Source organism: Anser anser (assembly GCF_964211835.1).
Source record: "Anser anser genome assembly, chromosome: 1".
NCBI classification, from domain to species: Eukaryota; Metazoa; Chordata; class Aves; order Anseriformes; family Anatidae; genus Anser; species Anser anser.
Window position 1 is genome coordinate 64,830,757 of NC_139720.1, and position 17,725 is coordinate 64,848,481.

The 17,725-nt window shown below is 43.1% G+C and overlaps 1 protein-coding gene across 3 annotated transcripts in view; it reads left to right on the forward strand.

The window, feature by feature from the left end:
* OVCH1 (ovochymase 1) overlaps positions 1-15,226 on the forward strand; it is a 39,693-nt gene extending 24,467 nt beyond the window's left edge. Inside the window, exons 23-35 of one of the 3 annotated variants that reach the window (XM_083831013.1) lie at positions 2,730-2,855; positions 3,266-3,404; positions 4,004-4,143; positions 5,091-5,225; positions 6,333-6,368; positions 7,500-7,724; positions 8,524-8,688; positions 9,412-9,444; positions 10,028-10,235; positions 11,011-11,171; positions 12,461-12,559; positions 13,636-13,769; positions 13,939-15,226. In XM_083831013.1, the coding sequence (XP_083687139.1) occupies positions 2,730-2,855; positions 3,266-3,404; positions 4,004-4,143; positions 5,091-5,225; positions 6,333-6,368; positions 7,500-7,724; positions 8,524-8,688; positions 9,412-9,444; positions 10,028-10,235; positions 11,011-11,171; positions 12,461-12,559; positions 13,636-13,769; positions 13,939-14,103 (1,766 nt within the window). In that variant the 3' untranslated portion in view covers positions 14,104-15,226. Of the gene's footprint in view, positions 1-2,729; positions 2,856-3,265; positions 3,405-4,000; positions 4,144-5,090; positions 5,226-6,332; positions 6,369-7,499; positions 7,725-8,523; positions 8,689-9,411; positions 9,445-10,027; positions 10,236-11,010; positions 11,172-12,460; positions 12,560-13,635; positions 13,770-13,938 lie in introns of all 3 variants that reach the window. The other 2 variants (XM_083831012.1, XM_083831014.1) reach the window with 2 other exon arrangements.
* Positions 15,227-17,725: the final 2,499 nt, after the last annotated feature.

Consider the following 17,725-nt stretch of genomic DNA (forward strand, 5'->3'; position numbering starts at 1 on the left):
AGAGCAGCCCTATTAGTCCACTAGAGAGTGATAAAACAGACTAGATAGCAACAAGCTGTGATATTTCAGTAAATTGGTATAGCAAAGTCTTGTCCATGTAAGTGACTTGTGACTCCTGTGATAGTGGCAGCTCCTTATTCGAAGTCAATCCCCTTTTCTCCATACTCCCCCAAATCTGACATAACGAAATGTGATGACAGTATGTGTTATATGCATCTTGGAGATGGAATGAATCACTCTGAAGCTTTAGGGTCTGGGGAACAGGGGTGTGGCTCTTCCTTTCACCAGAAAATATGCTATTTTTCATGCAGAGGGCTGTGGTCTTCCTTGCTTTGACCCTGCTGAGGTACAGTCTGTTCACTGGGACACTAGTCTACATAAAGACAAACCACAAAATGAAAAAAAGAAAATAAAGATGAAAGTGAGAGCTTTAATGCTGTTTACCATAAAGTTAATAATTCTGGAGGCCAGCGTGTCTGTATGTGTGGTTTGTATTTGTACTGTATGCTGTGCAGTTAGTAAAATTTAGTTGGAGGTGCAGTGTGGCAAGGAGCAGGAGCACATCAGTGTAACTCCAGTGAGCTGGGCATTTTCAAAAAGTGTGGAGGGAATGCTTTTTGTTTCCTGTTTCAAAGGCTCTGTGCACAGAGTAGGGGAATAGAAGGAGGGGGAAAAGTAGAAGAGATGAAATGCGGGACAGTAGCATGCTCTTACATCAATTTGAAATGGTACCTCCAATACTAGCTTTGTCTGCAGTACAAGCTGTCTAATATATAAACAGTTATGTATACATATAAAGAAATTCTATCCCTGCCTTCGCTGTGGCGAAGTCATGGGACAGAAGGGAGGATAACCATGCCTCTACACTCATGTACACAAATGATGGGCTTTGTTTAGCTATTATCATTCAAATATTGTCACTGTTCTACATTTTTAGCCATGAGAAATGCCAGCCAAGATGTCCATGTCTGAAAGGATTTAAAGATAAGAATAAAAATGCTGCTGCTATATAAATTTGAGAATCCAATTTCATTTTTTTCAATATGGGACTTGGTTTACTCCTTCTCCCCCGCCTTCTCAGAGTCATTCCAAAAATGATGTATAAGCATAGGAGCATGACAGGTTCCAGGGGTCGGTCTGGCTGTGTATTGGGAGAGACTCAGCAGACTCAAGCTAAAAAAGGTGATGCAGAAGAAAGGTAATGGCTTTATAGGCTGCTGTAAAGGGCTCAGAAAGGTTACTAATTTTTGCAACATGAGAAGTATTACTTGGAAGTTGTTGGACCAAAATGTAAATGGGAAGGGGGAAATAATTAGAAACGGATGGTGGGGGGAAGTTCATGAAGGTTAGATCTTGCAGAGTTTATATTGGGTGTGCTGACCTGAGAAGATGTTTCTTCTCCTAGCTCTTCAATGAGTTTTTCTTCCCCTCCATCTCCACTCCTCCCTTTGCTTTATTCTGCCTTTATATAAACTTAATTTATAATGATTGTAGACATTATAAAGTAATTATACAGAAGGATTTCTACTGGGCAGGCATCCACGCTAGCATTCATTTGAAGAGTGGTGGAGAAATCCACCATCAACCTTCGGGAGCCCTTTGGGTGAATTCCAGGGCATGGAACTTATGTTCTCCAAATACTTCCAAAATTAAGTAATGCCTCTGGAGAAAGTTTTTAGATAATAGCTATTCTGTGTAGTCTCTTGTCCTCTTATGTCACACCAGTGATTAAAAACAAGTCTGAAATTTAGCATGTCATCTAACTCTGAGGTGGAAGGGAAAGAACAGGAAAGAGAAGATGTGCTAAGGAGCTCTTGGAGTGCTCCGCAGCTGTTTTCCTCCAAGAACTTATTTATAAAAGTACAAAAAAAAAAGTATGCCTGTTACAGCTGAGAATAACAGTTTAACTTTCATAACTATTTATATACAGAACAGAGGAAAATACTATCAGAAATGGAGCCATCAGTCAAACTTCTCCCTTAATAGGAGCCTAATAGATAGTTCCCTAGAGCATCTTCCAGTATACAGACTCACTGCTATGTAATAGTATTTTGTTATGGCTGGCAGTTTTTCCAAGGTTGGGTATATTAAACTAGATTTCTATGTCTATTTATATGCCAACATATTGAAACAGCGTATTTTTTTCCTTCACTTCTTCTCTAGAGCTAGTGAGCAACAGAAGTCAGTGGGTGCCTGTCTCTAAACCGAATCTCTTTTACTGAGGAACCTAAAACATAGACTTGGGCTTCAGTGTTGACGTGAGTTAGAATTCTGGTGTGATGGGGAAGAAAGAGGCTGGAAAATTTAGAGAGCCAAATACAACCCCAGAATAGTTTAGTGTGCTTAACAACTGAAAGTGTCTATCAGTGGAGGTGGAATAATGCCAGTTTCCTGTCCCATCTCATTTTCAGTTAAAATGTAAGAATGAATCTTTAAGTAGTTTAGCAATCTTTTGGGATGGTTACAGCAAAGTGTCTAGCCTTGTAGGTAGAACTTGAGGCCGCTGATACTAAGCAATGTACTGCACAAGTCCCTGTTGGCCAGCCGTAGGGCATTTCTTGAAGGGCGGGAGCTGGAGTCTCTCTGCCTTTGCTTGCAGTGAGCATCTCTGAAACGTGAGTAGTTCCCCACTTTTCTGCCTTTCCACAGAGTATGAATTTTTACCTATGTGAGAGATGCTTATAAAACATCACTTTTTACAATGGTTTTGTGCTTGGATTTGCTTCTAGCTGTGTTGTGTGGTACCCTGATGTCTCCTGTGGTCCTCTGGAGCCCTGGGCCCACGGTGAAGGTGGTATTCCGCTCCATCAGCCCTGCTGCTTTCAGCATCGAGTACTTAATGCTCACAGTCCAAGGTACAGTCAAGAAGTACAGCTGCTTTTCTCTCTAAAGATGATGAACTGAGCTGTTTGACTGAAGCTTCAAGAATGTCCTTGTGTACAAGATGCCCTTATGGAGTTTCTGGAGACTTTCTGTATAGATGTTCTCCAAGCATGCATAAAATAGAACACTTCTAAGCTCTAGCCTGGGTAAAACCAACTGACTGCAAAATGCTGAAGCTTGAAATAGGGCTAAAATGAGTTTGAGTTCTGTAGTATTATGATAAACAAGGTCTGGCCTAGTGGAATAGGAATGTAGTAGCTTTCATAATTGGTTCATCCTCTAATTGAACATGTCACGTCATACAGGAATTGTCCTAGTCCTTGATGAAAGTCCATTTAATACTAAACCTGAATTTCATGTTTTGCATTCTTATTCCATCTAGAACAAAAACCTGGAAATACCCAAGAAAGTCCTAAGAAGATGAGCTCAGAGCTGTCACGATGCAAGGATGCCATCCTTACAGATAAGGAAGGAAAGATCCAGTCACCAGGATACCCCATGAGACACACAAATGCCACCAGGTGAGCACCTGAGTTCTTCTGGCTCTTGGAACTCCCATGTTAAAATCTGCAAATACGAGACAGCTTTTAATGAATCTATAGGTATTACAGTGCCTGTTAGAAAACTGGGCAAGTACCTCAAAAATAGTCAGGAAAACTGGAGGGGGGGAAGGCACACCAGTACCTTCACTCCAGCAAACGTCAGACAAATCTGATGCATCTGGACAAAGCTCTCATCATAAAGTACGTCAGGCTCCTGAACATGGCACAACTGAGGGCTTAAAAATGGCAATGCTTAACTGTGTTGCTAAAAACCTTTTGGAACTTTCATCTGTTTTCCTTTTCTTTCTCTCTTATTGTGCTTAGGTAGGATAAGAGAGAACTTTCCATTCACAAGGCAATAGCACAGACTTCTGAACTGTTCAAAAAGTTTGACTTCAGAAGTAATGAATAATATGCCTGAAATAGATTTGGACCAGTATCTCATCTTTGACTTCTTTTTCATGGGCATTACAATCCCTTTTTGCCTTGGCTCACATTTTGATAGCTATCCCTAGGAAAAAAGAGCCAATTGTAAGATATGCCAGCATTGTGACTTTGTTCTTTGCTTTGTGCAGCAGCTGCCACTGGAGAATTATAGCCCCATTAAAATCCATTATTAGGCTTGAAGTTGTGGACTTCTGGACTGAAAGAAATCTGTCTAATTGTCATGGCCAACTGATGGTGTATGAAGGATTTGGACTAACCAAAGAGTTACTAGGTGAGAAAGTGCTTACCTTAATGCTGGGGTGGGAGAAATAGAGGAGCTGTTCTAAGTTTCTTAGCAGACAGATGGGGATTTTTATGTGGCACACTTCCATGCTCCAGGAGGGATTTCTGATAATACTTGGAGCTACTTCAGCGAGCTCAGTATCTTTCCCTTCTTAGGAATGCTGTTGCAATCAAATGTATTGGATGTGAGGCCTTAATCATGGCATTGCTGTGCCTCAGAACAATGCGAGTTTGTCTGGGTTGCTTTTCCCAGGCTTGAACGTGCAGCGTGGCAACTTGCTGTGTATGTCTGCAGCTGTGTGCCAACGAGGCAGCAGGTCAAAGTGATGGGGCCAGGAAAAGGGAAACTTTTTCCTACTGCCATGCTGAGCAAGGGGAGGTACCTGCCTGCCCTGACTGAGGGGCTACCAACTTGGTTGGGATATTGCTGGGGAAGTGGAGTCAGCATCTGGAGGAGAAAGCATAGGCTGGAAACTTAAACTGCTCAAATATTTAGGGATACAAGGTATTTCAGTGCCAGGTCTTGATTATGTGAGACACAAAGTGGCTTATTCCGCAGGGAGTGTGAATGCCCTGAGGTCTTGTGGGTATGACAGTGTCTGGCACAAGAGCCTCGTCTGCCTGTCAGAGAGGGATTTCTTCTGACCAGAGTACTCCTGGTAGTTGGCTCTTGCTCCTAGTGGTCTGTAGTGGTTATAACTGGGCATCTTCAACCATTTCTGTCTGTAAATATCCCCATTCTGATTTCAGATATAGTGAGCTATATTCTGGACTTGTGTGTCCAGTGTGTGAATTCGAAGCTGAATAGCATCAGGAGTTTTACTGTTTGTTTCCCCTCTTAGAAAGGGAAATCTTTTCCAGTGCCACACTTCTGGGAGGTTCTGCCTTATAGGACTCAAGAAAAAGACTTTAATCCCAACCTGGCCTATTTTGCAGGAAACTTCTGTGGCGATGCTTCACTCTACCCCGTAAAATCCCGAGGCTCAGTGATGACAGTGACCTTCACTTCCAGGGCTGAGGCAGCTATGAAAGGCTTTCTCCTGACTTACCAGATGATATTTCCTGAGCAGAGTAAGTCTATTGCAATTTTTGGATAGGATGAACCAGAGCTGGAAGTAAGGCTCCTACTAAAAAAAGGAAGGGAGCAGAACGTGGTGGAAAAAGGTGGAAATGCATAGTGTTATAACAGAACAAAATTATTCACTGCTATTTAGGTGTGTGGTGGCTGTTTTTTTTGAGGATGTTAAGTAATATCTTAAGTATTTAGCGTGTCAGATCTATTTATTCTGGAGAGAAATTACCATTAAGAATAAGATTGAGTAGTATCTTTGACTGCAGATGATAAAAAGCATAAGTAGTAATCTAATTCCTGTGCTCATTCCCCACAATGAACTTGCAGAAAGGAGCTACTAGCTTAGACATTTCACCCCTTTTTGTTCTGCTCTACCTAACTCCCTCACAGTCTGTTGCTACTTCTATAACCTCTCTTCTGTATGCAATGCCACTGTCAAGCACTGCTGATGCCCCTGTACCCTCCAAGCCTCACCTCTACTGCATGCGCAGGAAGCTAGCCAGTTAATTGGGCTCTGAGCTTAAAGGCTGAAGGAAATCTACCTCACATTCTTTCACCTTTCTCTTACTTCTCAAACCAGAGAACAGCTGGTGACACGGGCAGGCACTTTTCTCTGTGAATAGCACTGCCCTGGCACCATTAAGCATATTAGTTACTTTGATTTCTTAGATCAAAGAAACCAGTTCAGATCTCTTGCCTTCGCAGAAGCAAACAGTTCTGTATTCCTAGTGGCCTGAGCCACTTCTACTCTCATTTTACCTTCCCTCTTTCTCCTGTCTTACCTGTGCCTTCATTGGTGTGCAGACAAGCACATCTTTTTTGTGTGTGTATTGTGCAAGTGTGTCAGACTTCAGAACCAAATTGCAGCTAAATTTCTCAGATTCTGTTTGTCAGACTTAACAGCACCATCAACAGAGATTTGGCTGCCTTCTTTCACGTGTGCACATGCTTTGCACTCCAAGCCCTAGCTCTGAACACCAGGAGGTGCCTTTTCCACTCCCCTGCAGCCTGGCTATGAACTGCTCGTGGCTCAGGCTCCTGTCCCCAGCATGGCCCTACATCCTCTGCATTTATGTGCCTCTGGTAAGGCAGTGCTTTTCTTTTAGGTCTGGAACCTGGAAACATGACAGATGCTGACAAAGGTAAGACAGGTTTTAACTTTCTACAAAGCTGGTGAGAGTGAAGAAAGAAAAAGCCTATTTAAAAGAAAAAGTGCCCCCACCTCTTAATGTACATTCTGAATTTCTGGCTTGGGCATTAACCTCTGTCAGAAGTAAGTGTGAGCACGTGGGTATGAGACCGTCACCAGCAACATCAGCTGTATTAGTACTAAATGTCCTCTGTTCATTCAGCATATCCCTCTTTTACTGTATCTATGTTCAGTTCCTGCTACCAGAGCTGCTATGCATGCTTGATGAAATGAATAGATACCTGGAGAGTGTTTAAAACAAAATAAAAACCCTCCACTAATTCCAGTGAACTCAAATATATTGGATTTAGGATGCTTGAACCTGTCTCCCTGCTCTGCCTGAGCACTTAACTTCTGCTCAGTTGGCCAGCCTGCCTGAAGCATATTCCCAGATCTTGAGCTAAAGAGACCCTCAAGGTGAAAGCTTAAAAGCCTCATCAAGCTTCTACATTTTTCATGTTTCCACCAGGTTCAGTCTTTTTCTCTCTCAACCCAGTAAGCCTGTAGTCAACCCTGCTGCCCTTTCACCACAATTAAATGGGGTGCAATGTTAGTCAGTAGGTAGACATTGGATATGAAGTGTTTTATTTATGAAACGCCTGAAAACAATGCAGACTTGTCCACAAAAACATGCAATTAAAATGTTAACACAACCACAGCATAGAATACTTCATTTTGATCAGCTTTATGGCAACTATAAATGCAAGAAAATAGAAACATCTAGGTAAGCAACTTAAAGAGTGGCTAATAAGTGTTTAAGTTTGAATTTGGCCCATTTGGAAAGCTTCCTCCAAGTGATCTTGTATGTAGGGTCTTGATGTCTGGCCTCTAGATCACTTCAGAATTCAAGTCTGTTTCCTCAAGTCTGTAGCCCTTTTTCTGGTTGAACAGTTCTGCTTAAACTGCATGTGGAACTTGTGCTTGGGAGCTATGCAAACTTTAATTTCAACCAACAGAACTTGCATCCTGGCATTACAATCTTGGCTTTCTCCAATATCAACAGGCCTGCTTCAAAAAAATATTATGCAGAAACAGGTTTAGGCAAGTGATATGGTTCTTTTCTTTATTTTCTTTTCTTTTGGAGAGTGCCCAGTCTTTGATCTAATTCCTGTTGGAGCCACTGAAATAACATCTCCCAATTACCCTGGCGTTTACCCTGACATGCTGAACTGCACTTGGACAATTTATTCCACTTCAGGAAATAAACTGAAGGCTGTAATTAAAGACTTTGTAACTGAGGATACAAGGGACTGCATTTGGGATTGTTTGAGTATTTATGATGGACCTCATCTCTCTTCAAGACTCCTGGGTAGGTTGAACTCATCCTTATTTGTTGCCTTAATTTTCTGATCCCTTTTATTTAATGTGACTATGTTCCATCTGTTTGTAAGGTGAGAGAGGGAGGGGCCAGTGCTGTCTGATTAGGTATCTGAAGTAGAAGCCTATGTAGCAGAGTCAAGTTGGTATCAGGCTTCCCAAGAGCAGGCCTGTCACCCAGGGCCTCTTAGGTATAAGTGGCCTGAACTCAGTACCTGTTGGCTTCCAGTGTCGTGGATATGTGGGATGGTACTACATCAGTTCCGTGTATAATGCCTTTTTTCTTTAATTCTTTGTATCTTGATACTTATCTTACTCTCTGAAACAAAGCTTGAGCAGGTACTGCTGTGAGTACCAAAGCTGCCTTGTGCCATATGGGCATCAGGATTTTTGGATATAGAAGTGCTCACTGAAACAGCTTCATGCCTTTCTGGTTCTCCCACTGTCTCCTCCCTTTCTCTTCCCACCTACATAGATATTTAGGGAACAGGTTGCTGAAGTAATCTCACTAAAGTATGAGATACACATTCATGTAGAGCATGGGAGTAATTTGGCTGTTGCACTAGGCTTCAGTTCTTCAGCTTGAGCAGGGAGTGATGTTTCATAGACCACTGGAGGCATAATTCTTGAAAGACCCCAAGACCTCAGAGCCATCTTGGCATCACTAACCTCTTCCAGTACCAAATGGTTTGGATTAAAGATATGTCCCTGGAAATAATAAGTATAGGGGCTGTAGTTGTTGTGCAGTACAATTTGACACTCAACTGCAGTACTTTTTTTCTTTCCTCCAGCTAGCTTATGTGGCCAGAGAAAATCTCTTAGTGTGTTTTCTAGTAGCAGCTTCCTGACCCTTCACTTCAGAACTGATGAATCTGTGGGATACAGAGGCTTCAAAATGCTTCTTGAAGAGCTGTATCTGCAGCCAACACAAAGCGAGCTGGAAGACGGTAGCCAATGTAAGTAATGTTCTGGGTCTTTCTATGTCTGCTTCACAAAGAAGTCGTGTTGCTAAAGTAGTACTGAGAGTTACAGACAGGCAAATTTGTAATGATTTTTTGCTAAAGGTACTTTGCCTAAAACTATTGCCCTAAGATGGTGTCAGGATATTCTTCTCTGTTCTCATGTATCCAAAACTGCAGTAAGTTAATTCAGTGCCCACGCCAAGCACTTTGTGTTAGGTGGTAGTCCTTGTATCTCCACAGTTCTCACCGTTACTGAGCCAAATATAGAAATGTTCCTGAGGAATGGGTGTTTCCTTAAAAATGGGCAACCAAAAAACTAATTTAAAATAGATGTATATTGGGAAGAACTACTAGTCTCACCATGTATCTGATCTCTGATTAATTAATAACCACTATCTGGAACCTGACACTGTAAACAGGAAACAGAAAGCCAAACAGTTTAATCCATCTGTGCTAATGTTTGCTTGAGAGCTTCACTGCTCTTACTAGAGGGCTATGCATTTTCCTGGGGCAAAGAAAAGGGATAAAGAGAGCCTGTTTTATATATATATATAAAAAGTTTGGCTTCCATGGCATGATCCAGAGCCCCACTGTGAAAGAAGAGGAATAGGGGATGTTGTACCTCAGTCCTTAAAGCTCTGTATAGGCTTCTCCAAATCAGCTCTGCTAATGGCAAGTATTTAATGGTTGTGTTCTGCTATATTTTTTTCCCCCCAGACTCATCCTCTCTATTACCGACTTCTGAAGAAAGTAAATAACTGCTCATTCCTGGTTTTCTTTCCTTTCTCATGCTAACACCTCTTGTGATCAGTGAAAGCTGGTGGCGGTAGGATTCAACTTATTTATGCACTGTTTAATTTGCTGTTACTGGAGTCAGTTGGGAACACTTTAGTGAACTAATTTTGGAAAATGGAGATTTACTGTACAGGAAACACTTCATAAATACCAGTTTTGACTAAAAAAAAAGTCAGGAAATACTTCTCACCTGCAAAATGTGACTTCCTGAAAAACCTGTGAAGAACTACTTACCCACAACATGTTGGCCAGTCTGTACACATCCAAGGTATTAAGGTATCAAGTCCTTGCTCAACTGGTATTAGTTAGGGTCTTTATTTTTTGGTATAGCATATATGGATATCTTCTCTTTTGAAAAGCAAAGTGTTCCTAACTCTCCAATATAGGCAACTCTCCAATATAGGCACTTCAGTCCTACTGAAGGGCTGTCGTGGAAGCTTTGGACATGGCTGTCCAGAACAAGTCTGGTGTTTACTTGGTGTTGGAGCTCGTCAATTCACCAGCAAGGAAATAATTCCAGATAAATGGTTTTTTCAAGTGGTGGATCCATTCCCTGTGCTGGGGCCTGCAACAAGTACAGAAGAACTGGGGGAGTCCCGTGAGAAGCCTAAGATGTGTGAAAGCAGGGGGGCAGCCCTGCTGTCCTGGCCCTGGCTGGCCAGTCTGCAGTATGAAGGTCGCCACTTCTGTGGAGGCATTCTAATTGATGAAAAATGGGTCCTGACAGCTGCACACTGCAACTTCAGGTGGGCAACGTCCTCTCACCCAAGAATGCTGAAGGCTCGTTAGCGTGAAGAGCTGGACAATTTCTAAGCTACCTTGTCACTCATGGCAAATACATAGTCTTATTGTTTCCCACATGTCTACATACAACCTGAGCTGCTCTCCAGTAGCTTATATCTCCCTGTTTTTCATGTTGCTAGCACAGACAGTGGTGGCAGTAGAGAGAGTATTGGGCTTTGGTGTGTACTTAGTAATATATATATGTGTGTGTGCAGTCCTGGGAGACCTCAACATCTGCCCTCAAAACTGCCGACACCTGCATTACGTCTATGGCCCCCACTCTGTATTTACTAGCCCCAGTTAGGCTGAGGTGCCACGTGATACTGATGAACATTCATCTTTGTTATATGTAGTATATGTAGAAACCTGTGATGGTAGTGTTGGTCTTGAATGTTTCATCAAAGCATTTATACAGCCCAGATCTGTAGCTTTGATATAAGTTCTGTCCCCGTTGGGATCTGATTCCTGAGAAGGCGAGCGACTGACTCACCTCTGGACTCTGCGTTAATCGTAACTGGGGCAAGGCTTTGTAGATGGAAGTCAAAGTTCTGTCAGTACAGCAGAGAAAGTAGTGGTACCTCAGCTGGGACTTCCAAAAGAATCCCTGTGATGTAAAGTTTTAAGTCTTGGAGCATGAGTGTTGCTGGCAGCAAACGTTACATGTGAACTTTGGACTCCTGTTGAACTATGGAGTTTCTTAGACTGAAAATGCATTTGATTTTCTTCTTCATTGTTCAGCGCTCAGATGGACAAAGTCCTGGGAAAAATATACTCATTGCCAAATGTGAAGGGTAACAGCCCTGTGCTTGTGAAAGCTGTGCACGCTCACTATAACTTCAGTGGTTTTCCTTCCACAAATGACCTGGCACTCTTGGAGCTGCAGAAACCCATCAAGCCAGGTACTGCTTGGGCCCAGTACATTCAGCTGTGATGTGGTTAATAGTTATAGCAAGACTCTGACATGGGGCACAGTGTTTTGTGTGTGTGTGAGGAGGGGGATGGGAGGGCATTTGTCTTCTACAGTAAGGGATGCGAAGAGCAAAACGAGTAGCAAGCCTTTGGGGAGACTTGCTTCCTGTCCGGCTGAAATACAGCATGAGAATTAAGAATGCTTCTGCTGTCTTCAACAGGCTTTGAAGCAGGCTCATCCAAGCAAAGTTGCCTGTGACTTTAAGGTGTAAGTGTAAGCTAGATGTGATTAGGTGATCTTTGCTATTCTCCTGTTCTACCTGTCTCCCAACCTGTCACAGCTGTACTGTGACCATTAAAATTAATGAGTCAAAAAGAAGCATGCATGTCCCAGGGGAGCTGTTCCACACGCCCTCCCCTTCCTCCCCGCTCTTTATATGCACAGCACTAATGACACTCACCTTTCTGCTGGTAGCAAAGTAATGTACCTGAGATAGGGGCTGAAATTTGGAGAATAAGCTTATGTTTTGCCTATGCCCTTTGCCTAAAATGCCTAGAAGATTCTTGTTAGAGGAATATTTTGTTGCACTATATAATTTAGATTTTATATGACCAAGTGCGATACTTGGATAGAGCAGAGAAGTTATTTTTCTGGCTAATATTATGTGTAGCTTGGGGCAGGACCTGGGGAAAAAAAAGAAGAGTGTTTAAGTAGTGGGGGAATGTGATCTAGACAGAACTGGTGCACAAAACCAGGGCATTGAATAAGGAGGCTAAATAAGCGTGTGGATCTCTGTATGTCATGGTGACTGTACCCACACAGAAAATGCCACAGTCCCCAAGCACTGCCTAACTACGTGCACTGATCATGGGGCTTTGGCCCTCAGGGGGAGAGAGCCTGGGGCAAACTGGCTTGAGGAAAGCATCTTCCCCAGGTCCCTGGTTCTGTGCTGTTTTGGAGGGTCTCCTCTCTCACCTTCCAGAAAGTGCCTTCAGAAGATGTTCAGTTTGACTGTGCTGTGACCTCAGACAGTGGTGCTAGGAGAAAGCCAGATCTGACTCATTAAAACAGTGCTCTCAGGCATTCAGCATGTACAGTGAGGGAACGTATACATTATTAAAGCCCTGCCTCATCTGTTTTGCAGTCTCGTTGTGGTATATCTGGGAGGAGGGGGGGAGTGAAGCAGTGAGTTAAGAGGCAAGAAAAGCAGGGGACTGACAAGGGTAAGAGCAAGGGAGCTGTTCCTGGCACTGATGGAGACCTTGCCTTCCAACCCAGACGATTCTGCAGCGGTGGCTTGCTTAGCAGGCAGCGGGGAAGAAGTAAGCCCTGACGCAAGATGCTTAACAGCAGGATGGGGAGAGGCAGGAGCTGGTGGTAAGTGTGCCTTGGTCTGGCGTGAGGGAGCACCTACGGCCTGCCAAGGGCAGTGACAGCTCAGACTTGGGGCAGTGCTAGGTATGATCTGCACCCCATCCCTTCCTCAAATGTTGCCTGCAGTGTGTGAAATGATTTCCGGATAGGAGCTGGACTGCCTTCTCTGTCAGAAAGCAGCCACTTCTGGAAAGGCAAAGTCAAGGTGGAGGCTCAGCAAACGGGAATGAACTCATGGGAGATGAGATCACTCTCACGGTGTCTTGATGCCTGGGGCTTCTGGCCTGTGATATCTCCCAGTGACAGCATCTCCTTTCTCCTTGGGAATAGCTTGGTGACAGGGGAGGAGGAACTGCTTCCTCCATCTTCAACCTGAACAGGGCTGTGCCACCCCCCCAGTTCCAAATAGCAACTGACCTATCCACCAGGAGATGCAGGGCACATGTGAGTGAACACAGCCAAAACAGCCTGTCTGCATCCCGTCCCACTGGCCCTGAGCCACAGTCTAGCACAGATAGCGGCAAGGAAGCAAGCAACCAGCTGGCTGGAGGTTAATCTGGGAAAGCTGGCGGGGTGATGGTGGACTTGTAGGTGCTGCCAGAAGATGTGCTCATCCATGCCCTGCAAGAGTATTTTGTCCCTCGTGGTGTGCTGGCTTTGCTCTTAGGGGCTTGGGCCAACTTTCCTGGTCTGCTGGTGGCCTCTGTGGAGGACAAGGGAGAGGTATAGGGTCTGTAGGGTTTTATGTACTATGCATGCTTCCTAACAGTGACTGCCATCCTATTACAGCTCCTGGCTGATGAGCTTGATCCCCATGCCAGCCGCATGTCAACCAGCTTCAGGGGGCTAAGCTCCAAGCTGCACTGATGGTAAAAGCCAAGCTGGCTTGGGATGACTGTGGAGAGAGAGAGACATGTTCTTCTGAAACTTATTAGCATATGTGACATTGGGTGACCTTATATTCAAGTTGGGATCTGTCCCCAAAAGAGCTCTGAATGAATACCAGGAGTGGCGTTGGGGCAGTTGGTGCAGCATGACTCCTACCTAGGTAGTCAACCTGACACTGTTGCATTTTCCAGAGGAGGAACAGGGTTCCAGGCTGCAACAAGTGGAGGTTTCTCTCCTCTCCTATGAGGCCTGTGTGAGCTACTGGGGACAAAATATTGAAAAGACCAACATCTGTGCAAGATCTGCTGAGGCAGCTTTTTGCATGGTATGTAACTGAAGGGGTGGGAGTGCTGTGCTGTACTCAAATGTATCTGTTCAGGCCAGGGCGCAAAGCCATGCCCTCCCTAAACTTACTGGATTTGAATGCTTTTGATGCTGCTGATGGGTGGTAACTCTATGCTTTCTTTCTCTCCTTCCTCTCTTCCTTCTCTCAGGGGGACTCTGGATGGCCACTTATCTGTGGGACCCATGGGCATTATAAGCTGGTCGGTATTGCAAGCTGGGCCAGTGACAACTGCCATCCAGAGTCACCAGCAGTCTACACTAAGGTTTCTGCCTACAGAAACTGGATTTCATCAGTCACAAACCAAAAAATTTGATTAACTTGAACAGGAGGCTTTCAGGTGTTCATTTGTTATTCCTCAATAAAGAGACTGTGGAGTACATTGGGTAAATATTTGTGATTCAGGTCACCTTCTTGTAAACTTCTAGTTTGAAAGCTCCACCTTGAGCACTCAGTTTTAGAAATCTTTTTACTGGAGCACAACTTGTGATGCCATAGCTCTGAGATGATAAATTCAGTTACAGAGAGGTGCGTAGGAAATGTATGCTTCTTCAGTGGTTAGGTGCATGCTTAATGTCAAGTCCTCTACACAACTGGTACTCATCTGTCAAAACAAAATTGGTAACCCCTGCTCATCTCAGATCATCTCAGATAACCTGATTTACCAGAGGTAAGTCGTTTTTAAAAATGCCATTGCCATAGCATGGATAGCTAAGATGAACTGCTTTAGCAACAGTGGTACTTTGCTTCCTTTTCAGCAATTTGGAATTTGGTATGATGGCTCATCTATTGTAAATATACTTTCAAGTTTTGGAGAGCTTCATCTATGACAAGCTCTTAGCTTTGTCTAATATTAGAAAGGTCATGCTAACACAACTCAATTTGCGAGGAGTTGGGGTGTTTTTTCTTTTTTTTAATAGAAGGCTTTAACTATACTTTTGGATAAACACTAAATTCTTGAGGAGGGAAAAGGGGTGGCTGACTTATCTAATTCTTCAGCTGGTAGCTTAAAAACTAGACTTGGAAGTGAAGTGTATTTGTGAATAAAGCCTACAAGCATATATCACTGAATTACAAGCCAGGAAACTTCTATTGCCTACATCAATCTCTTCTGGTTTCAGCACTATTGTGCATGACATACAAATCTGTCCTTTAAACAGAGGATAGGATGCTCTGTTCCAGTCTCTGCTATATGTTAGTCTCCTTAAATATGAAAATATGAATGCAGGAGTGTTTGTGATGAAGCAACCTCATGGCTGGAACCGTGGCTACCATTTACTGCCAAAATGGCTAAAGAACTACAGCCTACTCTTATACCACATGCTATTCAAGTACAATAGTTTAATAAATTAAAAGTTGCACGTGACCTTTTGACTTACTAAATACTAGTCTCTGCTGCTTTAAAGAAGCCTTTCTCTCTTTAGTCCCTGTCCCATGCTACTTTTGGAAGAAAGCCTCAAATATGCTAGCAGAAGTCAGAAAGCATCAGTCAATCTTTATAGAAATAATAGTTCCCCTGAACTAGTGGAGCTGTAAATTGCAGTATTTGTCAGGCTGTCATTGCTGATGACTGACTTGTGTTATAACTAACTTAAAAAATAAAAAAAATAAATTGCTCTGCCACCATGACAGCAACCATGGTGTGGGTTTTGGCTCAAAGATGTGATTTCCCCACTGCATTTTCAGCTGTGCAACTTAGGGCTTGTAATTCAGTGCTGCATTGCAGACTGCAGAGATTTTGTATTGTGAAAATGTGTGCAGCAGTGGGTGAATAACCTACTCACTGAAATCTTTACAGCTGCAAGGGTAGGATGCGTCAGTCACCCACTGTTCTTGGTGGCAGGCAAGTAGAGAGAAGGAAACCTGTTCCCAGGACTCCTGACCTGCCAGTAACTGACATCCAAAATGAGCATGTGCTGCCTCGTCCCAGGTATGGTGCTGCTCAGCCCCTGGGAGCTGGGCAGAGCTGCAGCATGAGACCAACCTTTGCTGCCTCCATGAGTGCACCCCAGGAACCAACCCCTGGTCTGCCCTGGCGGAATTATGTAGCTTAAATTTCACTGGGAGGAAAGTTTTAGGAAAACTTAGGTAAAGCTGAAAAAAGAAGCAATTAATATTCATTTGATCTTATTTTTTTCTTTACTCATCTGTAAGTGGGCAGCCAGCTACTAAGGGGATAACTACTGACCTGGTAAGGGAAGTGTTATTTATATAAAATGTGGGCTTCTAGTGAGGAGCTAGAATTAAAATGAGCATGTAGGGCATCTGCTGTTTACACTGTCCCTCAAGATCTGCTGCTTGCTTTCCTTATGGACCATCTGTTTGATGCAGAGACGTCTGGTAAGAGAAGAGGGAGTCTCCAGTCCACTGTGAGGTACAGCACAGCCTACAGTGAAGTTTTCCCTCCGGCTTTCAACAAGCAAGTCTGGCTCTCGTTCTGTAAATTTACTCATGGGCAGAAAAGAGAGCATCAGAACCAAGAATTACTTGTACTTGCACCTTTTGAAAGAAGAGAGATACTGAAGAGAAAGGGATGGATGGGTAGGGAAAGTGGAGTTTCATAATTAGTGACAAGTATTTCCTGAAAGCATAGGTCCTAGCAAGCTCTTTTCTCTAGTTATACAGTGACTTCTTTCCATTTAAAGAGGGCAAAATAAGTGTACTGTACCAGATGTAACTCTTGTGTGTTTTGACTATGCTGCCAGCACAGGTGTTCAAAATCAGAAGGCAAGTTCTCCTCCAATAGCCCATCAGTGCAATTCATGCCAATCTGGCTTTCTCTGGACTCTGGGGTTTGTATCTCAAGGTTTAGAGGGGGAGGAAGGGCTCCTGCTTGGCATTGCACTCAAGCATGTCTAGCTATTTTTCATGGCACAAGAAGTGGAACTATGAAATCTCAGATGGTCATCTTGTTAATTTTTTCAGTAGCCATGAACACAACATGGCCTGATGTTTCTAGAAATGTCCTAGCATTGGCAGTTATCGAACAAAGTTGATTCTCTTATCAAAAAGGCTTATTCTGCTTAATTGCAACAGCAATGTTATCCTGCTTTCACAATTTTGCTTTGTGGATTTTTTCTCTTCCCTTAAAAGTAGTTCATCATTAAACTGCAAGCTGCTGATTGAATAAACATTTTCTTTTCATTTTAGCAAGTGCTGGTTTAAGATGAGGGGCATGAAGTTTTTTCAGAAGAAAGAAAAATCAGTGTTTTGATTAGTTTTCTCTCAGAATAGCTTGTCCTTAATGTTGGGGCTCAGATTTCTTCCTTTTAATGCTCCAAGTAGCATGCCTTATTTGTATACAGGCTGAAAGCCCTCTGGGAAGAATCTGTAACATTTGACATAGCTAAAACTTACGAACTCAAAAGCAGATCAGTATGTCCTTGAAGAAAAGTAGATGAGATGCTGCTTTTCCCTCCTTTGAACTGTCTGGAAGCTGTTTTAGCATATACGTTTCCTTGCAAGAGCCAGTTCTTTGTGTGTGTGTTTTCTTTGGATATACAGAGTGAATGCACCCACACACAAATAAGGATCAGCTGCTATTTTTCTTCCTCAAGACACAGAGGATTCAGTCTATGCTTGCTGTACTCCTTGCTCTCCCTGTGTTTAGTAGCACCATTTATATAATTGCTGCCTTTCTCATTAAAGTGCATGAGTACAAGCTGAAAGTTTGATATAAGACAGCCAACACTTTTAATTGCCTTTGGTTTGACTAGCTGTGGCATACCTCTTTGAATGCAGCTGACTGGTGAGAAAGTCTGGGAGAGAAATGATGCACTTCTTATTTATGCTTTTTCTTTGGCAAAATTGCTCTGAATTTTTATCGCCTAATGATTTCTCTGACACACTTTAAAACTCTTTAGCTCTCACCAAGAGACTATTTTATGTGAGACTTGGCCCTGTAAACCATTTCTGTGATCTGGGAAGTGCTATCCTTC